The sequence below is a fragment of the Neopelma chrysocephalum genome, unplaced genomic scaffold (genome assembly GCF_003984885.1).
Source record: "Neopelma chrysocephalum unplaced genomic scaffold, ASM398488v2 Primary Assembly neopelma1_103b, whole genome shotgun sequence".
NCBI classification, from domain to species: domain Eukaryota; kingdom Metazoa; phylum Chordata; class Aves; order Passeriformes; family Pipridae; genus Neopelma; species Neopelma chrysocephalum.
Window position 1 is genome coordinate 1111817 of NW_020897767.1, and position 9567 is coordinate 1121383.

General features: G+C 46.9%; 1 protein-coding gene across 1 annotated transcript in view; it reads left to right on the forward strand.

The window, feature by feature from the left end:
* The window catches only part of PRPF40A (pre-mRNA processing factor 40 homolog A), a 26116-nt gene extending 16598 nt beyond the window's left edge, over positions 1-9518 (forward strand). Inside the window, exons 15-26 of the mRNA XM_027695790.1 lie at positions 337-487; positions 582-715; positions 2380-2494; positions 3444-3535; positions 3647-3763; positions 4466-4603; positions 5412-5507; positions 6662-6748; positions 6850-6946; positions 7047-7108; positions 8060-8194; positions 8532-9518. Of these exons, the coding sequence (XP_027551591.1) occupies positions 337-487; positions 582-715; positions 2380-2494; positions 3444-3535; positions 3647-3763; positions 4466-4603; positions 5412-5507; positions 6662-6748; positions 6850-6946; positions 7047-7108; positions 8060-8194; positions 8532-8624 (1317 nt within the window). The 3' untranslated portion in view covers positions 8625-9518. The remainder of the gene's footprint in view (positions 1-336; positions 488-581; positions 716-2379; positions 2495-3443; positions 3536-3646; positions 3764-4465; positions 4604-5411; positions 5508-6661; positions 6749-6849; positions 6947-7046; positions 7109-8059; positions 8195-8531) is intronic.
* Positions 9519-9567: the final 49 nt, after the last annotated feature.

Below are 9567 nucleotides of genomic sequence, written 5' to 3' on the forward strand. Positions count from 1 at the left end.
GGGTGAGGCCAGTGGAAGGTATTTGATTTTTAGGATGATCTGAATAAGTTAAAAGATTATTTTATTTTTATTTCTAAGCTGCTCTGAGTCACTGAAACAATAATAATACGTAAAAATTGTGTAGGTCCAGGTTGTGGTATGTCCAAGGATGAGGCCAGTGGAAGGTATCCCTATGGGACTGGATGGGATTTAAGGTCCTTTCCAACCCCAACCAGTCTGGAATTCTCTGCAAACTAAAGGCTAATATTGAGTTTTCTTGGAGGCAACTTGGTGTGGTGTCTTCCTGTCCCCACAGCCTCAGGTTTAGCGACCCAAATCCGTGTGTTTTCTCCTCAGGAACAAGCCAAACAGTTACGGAAGAGGAACTGGGAAGCCCTGAAAAACATCCTGGATAACATGGCCAACGTCACCTATTGCACCACGTGGTCGGAGGCCCAGCAGTACCTGATGGACAACCCCACGTTTGCAGAGGATGAGGAGCTCCAGAGTGAGTCCACAGGATCCAGTGGGATCCCTCTGGGAAGAGGGAATGGGAAGGAATAACCTGATTTTTCCCCCTTATCGTTCCGTTATCTCACCAGACATGGATAAGGAGGATGCCCTGATCTGTTTTGAGGAACATATCCGGGCCTTGGAAAAAGAGGAGGAAGAGGAAAAGCAGAAAAGTTTGCTGAGAGAAAGGAGGAGGCAGAGGAAAAACAGGGAATCCTTCCAGGTTGGTGAGATTGGCTTTTCTGTCCTAAATATGTCGTATGTGGGACTTTTTTTATTTCTAAAGGTGTTTTTGTGCCCCGGGTGGGAGGTTTTGTGGCATTTTCTCTGCTCTGGAATGCACCTGGTTGCCAGGAAGTTGGGGAAAGTAAGAAGAAATAGATTATAGAATCATAGAATCAGCTGGGTTGGAAGGGACCTCCAAGATCATCAAGTCCAACCCTTGATCCAACCCCGCTGTGGTTCTCAGCCCATGGCACTGATGCCACATCCAGTCTCATCTTAAAAACCTCCAGGGATGGAGAATCCACCACTTCCCTGGGCAGCCCATTCCAGTGGCTGAGCACCCTCTCTGCAAAGAAATTCTTCCTGATATCCAACCTAAACCTCCCCTGGCACAGCTGAAGACCCTGAGCCCTCTTGTCTTGCTGAGAGTTGCCTGGGAAAAGAGACCAACCCCCCCTGGCTCCCCCCTCCTGTCAGGGAGTTGCAGAGAGTGAGGAGGTCTCCCCTGAGCCTCCTCTTCTCCAGGCTGAGCCCCCCCAGCTCCCTCAGCCTCTCCTCACAGCACTTGTGCTCCAGTCCCTTCCCCAGCCTTGTTGCTCTTCTCTGGACCTGCTCCAGGACCTCAATGTCCTTCCTGAGCTGAGGGCCCAGAGCTGGACACAGCACTCCAGGGGTGGCCTCACCACTGCTGAGTCCAGGGCAAGAATCACTTCCCTGGCCCTGTTGGCCACACTGTTCCTGAGCCAGGCCAGGATCCATTGGCCCTCTTGGCCCCCTGGGCACACTCTGGCTCCTGTTCAGCTCCCTGTCCATCCCCACTCCCAGCTCCCTTCCTGCCTGGCTGCTCTCCAGCCCCTCTGTCCCAGCCTGGAGCTGCCGGGGGTTGTTGTGGCCAAAGGGCAGGACCCGGCCCTTGGCCTTGGGGAACCTCATCCTGTTGGAATCAGCCCAACTCTCCAACCTATCCAGGTCCCTCTGCAGAGCCCTCCTGCCTTCAGCTGATCCACACTCCCCCCCAGCTTAGTGTCATCTGCAAATTTGCTGATGGTGGGACTCCATCCCCTCATCTAAATCATCAATAAAGACATTAAACAGAACTGGGCCCAACACTGATCCCTGGGGACACCACTGGTGACTGGATCCCAACTGGATGCAGCTCCATCCCCACCACTCTCTGGGCCATCAGCCAGTTCCTAACCCAGCACAGGGTACCCCTGTCCAAGCTTTTTCCAGGAGAATGCTGTGGGAGATGGTGTCCAAGGCTTTGCTGAAGTCCAGGTAGACACATCCACACCTTCCCCTCATCCACCAGGCAGGTCACCTGATCATAAAAGGAGATGAGGTTGGTGAGAAGGAGATGAGGTTGGTCAGGAGGAGATCAGGTTGGTCAAAAGAAGATCAGGTTGGTCAAAAGAAGATCAGGTTGGTCAGGAGGAGATCAGGTTGGTCAGGAGGAGATCAGGTGGGTCAGATGTGGATGGAGAGGAAAGCACAACTGGGACGTCGTAAAACGGTGGAGAAAGGGGGAAAAAAACAATAGAAAAACGGGGATTTTTCAGTTGTATTTGAGCAAAAATGGAATTCCAGTCATGAGGATGAGCCCTAAAGAAGGAAGTGTGTGAGGAGTGCTGGGAAATGCCTGTTTCTGGTTGTGTTTGGCAGCTGTTCCTGGACGAGCTGCACGAGCACGGGCAGTTACATTCCATGTCCTCCTGGATGGAGCTGTACCCGGCCATCAGCTCCGACATCAGGTTCACCAGCATGCTGGGCCAGCCTGGTAAGGGGGGATTTTGGGGCTTTGGGAATAGCTAAAAAAATAGCTTAAATATTTTAAAATAAAATCTTAAAATCTGGGGGAAAAAAAAAAATTTGGAAAAAAAAACAGGAAAAAAAAGATAAAAACGCACCTAAAAATGTCTTAAATCGAAAGCAAAATGAATAAAAGAACCTAGATGTCTTAATGTATTTAAAACATTCTGGGAAATCTGAAAAAAAATAAAATTTGAAAGGTAAAGAGCTTAAAAGATCTTGAAAAGAGCCTAGAAATATGTAAAAAATAAATATGTAAATAGCTAAAAAATATAAATAAGCATCTAAGAAATTGAAAAGGTCTAAAAAAAAAAATAAAGAAAATCTGAAAGCTTAAAAGATCTTTAAAAGATCCTAGAAATATGTAAAAAATAAGTACCTAAATAGCTAAAAAATCTAAATAACCATCTAAGAAATTGAAAAGGTCTAAAAAAATAAAGAAAATCTGAAAGCTGAAAAAGATTAAAAATCTTTAAGAGCCTAGAAATATGTAAAAAATAAATACGTAAATAGCTAAAAAAGCTAAATAAGTCTCTAAGAAATTGAAAATATCTAAAAAAAAAATAAAGAAAATCTGAAAGTTAAAAAATCTTAAAAGATCTTTGAAAGAGCCTAGAAATATGTAAAATATAAAGATGTAAATAGCTAAAAAAGCTAAATAAATATGTAATAATTTGAAAAAATCTAAAAAAATAATGAAGAAAATCTGGAAGCTAAAAAAGCTTTAAAGATCTTCTTAAAAGATCCTAGAAATATATAAAAAATAAGTGTGTAAATAGCTAAAAAATCTAAATAAGTATCTAAGAAATTGAAAAGATATTCAAAAAAAATCTAAGAAAATCTAAAAATATCTTTAGAAATCTAAAAATATCTAAAAAATATAAAGAATCCAAAAATATATCAAAAACATCCCTCAGGATCCACAGCCCTGGACCTGTTCAAGTTCTACGTGGAGGACCTGAAGGCTCGTTACCACGACGAGAAGAAGATCATCAAAGACATCCTAAAGGTGAGCAAATCCCATGAAATTCCTTTGAATGCCAAATTCATCCTCCAAGGGAACCTTCTGGAACTGGGAATTCCTGACTTCCTGATGCCAAAGGAATTCCTTTTCTTGCAGGATAAAGGATTCGTGGTGGAAGTGAACACGTCCTTCGAGGATTTTGTCACCGTCATCAGCTCCACCAAAAGAGCCACAACTTTGGATGCAGGAAATATCAAACTGGCTTTTAACAGTGTGAGTGTTCAGAGAAACCAGAATTATAATATAGATTGATACATATCAATAATTATACTGTATATTTTAATATGTGTCATTAATAAATGTCAAAAACATTTATTAGGGTAATTAATTAGGGTATGAAATCTCTCGCCTAAACAAGAATTAACATTTATTTTAGGGTATGAAATCTCCTGTGCAAACAAGAATTAACATTTCTTTTCACTGTATTGCTCTGCCCACTTCCATAATAATTTGGGGAGATGCTTATACTGATATCAGTTGCCAGAATTATGGCAGAGGTTGATCTTAATTCCAACCATCACCATTCCAACTTGGGGAATTCTAGGGTGGGAATTGAGTCAGGTTCTCTCATTGACACACAACTGATCTCATGAGCTGTGTGTGTGTTTCTGGAGTTTATTAATTAATTCTGGTTTAGATTCTTGGGAACAGCCACTGATTTATTATTATTATTATTATTATTATTATTATTATTATAATTCACACTAACAGACAACTCCGAAGGTGAACTGGCTTTCCAAAAATCCCATTAAACTGGATTATTCCCCTTCCACTTGGATGTTTTTGAAATATCCTGTGCCTTTTCCCTATATCCTGTGCCTTTTCCCTATATCCTGTGCCCTTTCCTTATATCCTGTGCCTTTTCTTTATATCCTGTGCCCTTTCCTTATATCCTGTGCCTTTCCCTTGCTGCAGCTGCTGGAGAAGGCGGAGGCCCGGGAGCGGGAGCGGGAGAAGGAGGAGGCTCGGAAGATGAAGCGCAAGGAGTCGGCCTTCAAGAGCATGTTGAAACAGGCCACCCCCCCCATCGAGCTGGATGCTGTCTGGGAGGATGTGAGTGTGCCCTTTCCTTAGGAAACAATTCCCAAAGGGATTCGGGAGCCAGCTAACCTCTAACCCCAATGCTAACCCCTGACCCTAACCCTACATCCCCCATCGAGCTGGACACCGTCTGGGAGGATGTGAGTGTGGCCTTTCCTCAGGAAAGAATTCCCAAAGGGATTCAACGCCCTCCTAACCCTAACCCTACACCCCACATCGAGCTGGATGTGGTCTGGGAGGATGTGAGTGTGGGCCCTTCCTAAGGGAACAATTCCCAAAGGGATTCAGCAGCTTTCTAATCCTAACCATATTCGCCCCATTGAGCTGGATGCCATGTGGGAGGATGTGAGTGTGATCCCTTCCTCAGGAAACAATTCCCAAATGGATTCAGCAGCCTCCTAATCCTAACCCTACTCCCCCCATTGAGCTGGATGCCATCTAGGAGGATTTGTGTGGGGGCCTTCCCTCAGGAAAGAATTCCCAAGGGATTCAACAGCCTACTGCTTCCTAATCCTAACCCTACTCCCCTCGTAGAGCTGGATGCTGTCTCAGAGGATGTGTGATCCCTTCCTCAGGAAAGAATTCCCAAATGGATTCAACAGCCTGCTGCCTGCTAATGTTAACCCCTAACTCTAATCCTAACCCTAATGGTCCCTTCCTTAGGAAAAAATTCCCAAATGGATTCAACAGCCTGCTGCCTTCTAATGCTGACCCCAAACCCTAACCCCAACCCCTGGTCCTAAACCACGAACCCTAAACCCTTTATTATTGTTATTATTTTTATTTGCTGTTATAATCCCATTGCTGTTTTTTCTGGCAGATCAGAGACAGGTTTGTGAAGGAACCAGCATTTGAAGACATCACCCTGGAGTCTGAAAGGAAAAGGATATTTAAAGACTTCTTACATGTACTAGAGGTAGTTCCTAATTTATTTTTTCCCCTCATTAGAGAATATACCAAAATAAAATTCCTATTCCTCCTAAGTTGGGTGGGAAGGGGAAGGATTCAACAGGACTTTGCTGATTTCTGGTACATTGGGAGTCACCTAAAAGTGATGGATATAAAACCTCATCTCCCAAGTGAGCAACTGGAGAAACATCTTACACTTATTTGAGAAATAATTGGTCTTTTTATCTGCTTTTGCAAGAATTTTTGTAGTTGACATGAAAATTTCCTGCTTTGTTTTAGGAAATTTATTGCTGGGATTTCATAGGGAAACAAGATGAAATTGGAACTAAACTCATCCAGGATTTTATTCCCTACAAATCAGGGACTCCCAGAACACCCAGAATCATGATTATTTTTTTTACTGTGGCCGATTTTCTTGCTGATAGAGCAAAACAAATGCTGCAGTTTAGTTCCATCCTTAATTTTAGTTGAGCTGCAGAACTTCTGAATAAAGTGCCAATGTGAGATTTATTTCCTTGTGCAGCATGGGCTCTTTGGGGATTTTATTTCATTTGCTGCAGTTTGTGAGAATTTGGGCTTAAAATGACTTAATTTGACAATTTGAAATTAGAATTTGGGCTTAAAATGACTTAATTTGGCAAAGCAAGGTGTGGGTTATAGGCCAGCTTTAAACTGGATCCAGGTACCAAACCTTGTGTTTCCTTGCTCCTGGGGGCTTTTATTGTGGCAACAGTGCCCGTTTTTGGGGGGTTTTGACAGTAAATGTGTGATTTGGGGGTTTTTAACCTGTCCCAGGTTTGGGGAGGGGGAGGAACATGGTCCCAGGTTCTTGTGGTGTCCTGAGGGAGCTGATGAGGTGGGGCTGCCTCATTCCTGGGGGACTGTTCTCCAGGGACTGCAGTGACAGGACACAGGGAATGGCTTCCAACTGAAAGAGGAGAACTTTAAGCTGGATATTGGGAAGGAATTCCTGGCTGGGAGGGTGGGAGGCCCTGACCCAGGTTGCCCAGAGAAGCTGTGGCTGCCCCTGGATCCCTGGAAGTGTCCAAGGAGCAACCTGGGCTAATGGAAGGTGTTGGGGTTGGAACTGGATGACCTTTAAGGTCCTTTCCAGCCCATCCCATGTGGAATTCTGTGCTGATCCCTCCTCCTGTCCCACAGCACGAGTGCCAACACCACCACTCGAAGACCAAGAAACATTCGAAGAAGTCCAAAAAGCATCACCGGAAACGCTCCCGCTCCCGCTCCGTAAGTGTTCCAGGGGCCCCAAAACCCACCTCTGCCACAGCTTCCCGAGGGCTCCTGTCCTTGGGATCCACTGTAATCATTCCCTGGGTTTTCCTCCAAAGGGCTCCGAGTCCGAGGACGACGACAGCCACTCCAAGAAGAAGCGGCAGCGCTCGGAATCCCGCTCGGTGTCCGAGCGCTCGTCCAGCGTGGAATCCGGTACGGGATGGGGCTGGGTTGGCTTGGAATCCTCCTTCCCAGTTGGATTGCTGGGTGTTCATCGCTCCACTGATGTGTTTTTTGTTTCCTGTGCCTGCAGAGAGGAGTTACAAGAAGTCCAAAAAGCACAAGAAGAAGAGCAAGAAGAGGAGACACAAGTCTGTAAGTGCAGACTTGGCCAACCCGGCACTGCTTTCACTCATCCAGAGGGGATTTTCCAGGGAAAACAACTTGCCTGGAGTGGGATCAGGCTGGAGGAGGGTGCTGCCAACATAATACCTGTGTTATATATCTTGATATTAACCCACTGCTAAATTTGGGGGGTTTAAGTGCAGCCATGTGAGGTGTGAAGGACTGATTAAGAACCTGGAATTTGCTGTTTATCCTGGCAAATCCTGGTGGTCACTGTTACTGTGGGAGGAATTCCAGCCATTCCCTGTGCCTGCCTGAGTGTCAGGGATGTGTCAGGAGCTCTGAATCAAGAGCTTTTATACCCTGTATCACCTGAGGCCAAAGAGTGGGGTTTGTAACAGTAAAAGCCAGAAAAACGTTTTCCAGAGCTCACCCCTTCCCAAAATCTCATGGAATGACTGCCAGCTGTGCACAGGGATGGGCTGGGGGACATCCAGCATGTCCCACCTTTGCACTGGGAATGGTGGAAGTTCTGCCTTGAACAAACCTTCCTCCTCCTCTTTCCGAGTCCCTCCAGTGATGTTTTGGGTTATTTATTTCTGTGCTTAATTAGGAACCACTTGGAGCCATTTCCAGGGGCTGGATTGAACCAGAGCCAGTGAAGAGGGGAAATTTAGGATATTTGGATATTGGGAAGGAATTCCTGGCTGGGAGGGTGGGGAGGCCCTGGCACAGGTTACCAGAGAAGCTGTGGCTGCCCCTGGATCCCTGGAAGTGTCCAAGGCCAGGTTGGAGCAACCTGGGCTGGTGGGAGGTGTTGGGGTTGGAACTGGATGATCCTTAATGTCCCTTCCAGCCAAACTATTCTGGGATTCCATAAAATCAAGTCCGACTTTTCTGTAAAATAAAATTATAATTCTATAAATTAATATTGAACATCTTCAACGCTGATACTCAACATTTCCCCCTCACCTTGCCCAGGATTCCCCCGAGTCGGATCTGGAGCGGGAGAAGGACAAGAAGGAGAGGGAGCGGGACAGCGAGAAGGAGCGGGGCCGGCAGAGATCCGAGTCCAAACACAAATCTCCCACCAAGAAACGGCCTGGAAAAGATTCCGTAAGCTCTGCTGCCTTGGGATGGGATGGGATGGGATGGGATGGGATGGGATGGGATGGGATGGGATGGGATGGGATGGGACGGGGGCAGCTCCAAGGGGGTGTCGCAAGGTCACAGTTGGACTGTTGGTCAAAGGTGGGACTCGGTGACCTCGGAGGTCTTTCCCATTCCCAAATAATTGTGTTTTTGGGGATCCTGAGTGTGACATGGAGCAGCCACCTGTGCCACGTGCTGCCCAGCTCTGTCTGTGCCCTCTCTGAGGGTCCCAGTGGGCACAGGTGGCACCTCCAGAGGGTGGAAACCCCCATCCTGACCCCGCTCCCGGTTGTCTCCGCAGGGGAACTGGGACACGTCGGGCAGCGAGCTGAGCGAGGGGGAGCTGGAGAAGCAGAGGAGGACTCTGTTGGAACAACTGGATGAAGATCAATGACAAATTATTTATACCAAAAATGTTTACATGGCATCCCCCCCCCCAGCAGAGCCTGGAGGGGCCTCGGCTCCCCCTTCCACGGCTGGAATTTAGTTTGTCCCACGTCATCCCAGTCAGTCCTTATTGGCAGCAAATGGAGAAAACCAATGGAATTCCCAGGGAAAAGCTGGGCCTGGCCTGGAGCTCTGGGCTGGGAGTGTCCCCAAGCCCAGGGGAGCCTTGGCACCTTCCTGGGCAAGGAATAACACTGGGCTGCTGGGCAGAGCCATTCCAGCTTTGGAAAAGGGGCTTTAATTTAGTTTCTTCTGGTTTAATTCCCTGGATGGATCTGGGATATTGGGGACTTTCTTCTGGGAAGGCAACAGGAGCCACGAGTCCATGTCCTGATCCCTCCTGCAAACCCCCAGATTTTGGGATTGTTCTCAGTCACAGAGACTTGACTGATTCTGAGCACTGACTCCAAGCGAGTTTTCCCGGTAAATAACCCCGGGAATATGACTGGGAATGTGGCTGCAGCGCCAGCAGAGGGGGTGTGTGTGACACAACCGCCTCATTCCCAAATCCCGCCCCTCATTCCCAAACCCCGCCCCGGCCCAGCCGCGGGTGTTCCTTCAGTGCTTATCTCCACCTTCATCTCCACCTGCACCTTCCCAAAATTGAGGAATAAAACTCCAATTTGACCCCATTTTCCATGTGTTGCCTTAAGAACCTGCTGCAGAATGTCCCTGCCCAGCCCAGAGCAGGGAGGAGGAGGCAATTCCAGCCTCTGTTTTCCAGCCCCTGCGTGTCCAGGAAGGTGCCCCCGCCCTGCTCGGGGAGAAAAATTGGGAATCTGCTCTCCTTGGAATATTTTTGTACATTTTTATTGATGATTAAACCTTGTCTTGTACCCTGGCTGGTGTCTCTTTGTCCTGGAGGAATCCTGGCTCTGACCCTTGGAATT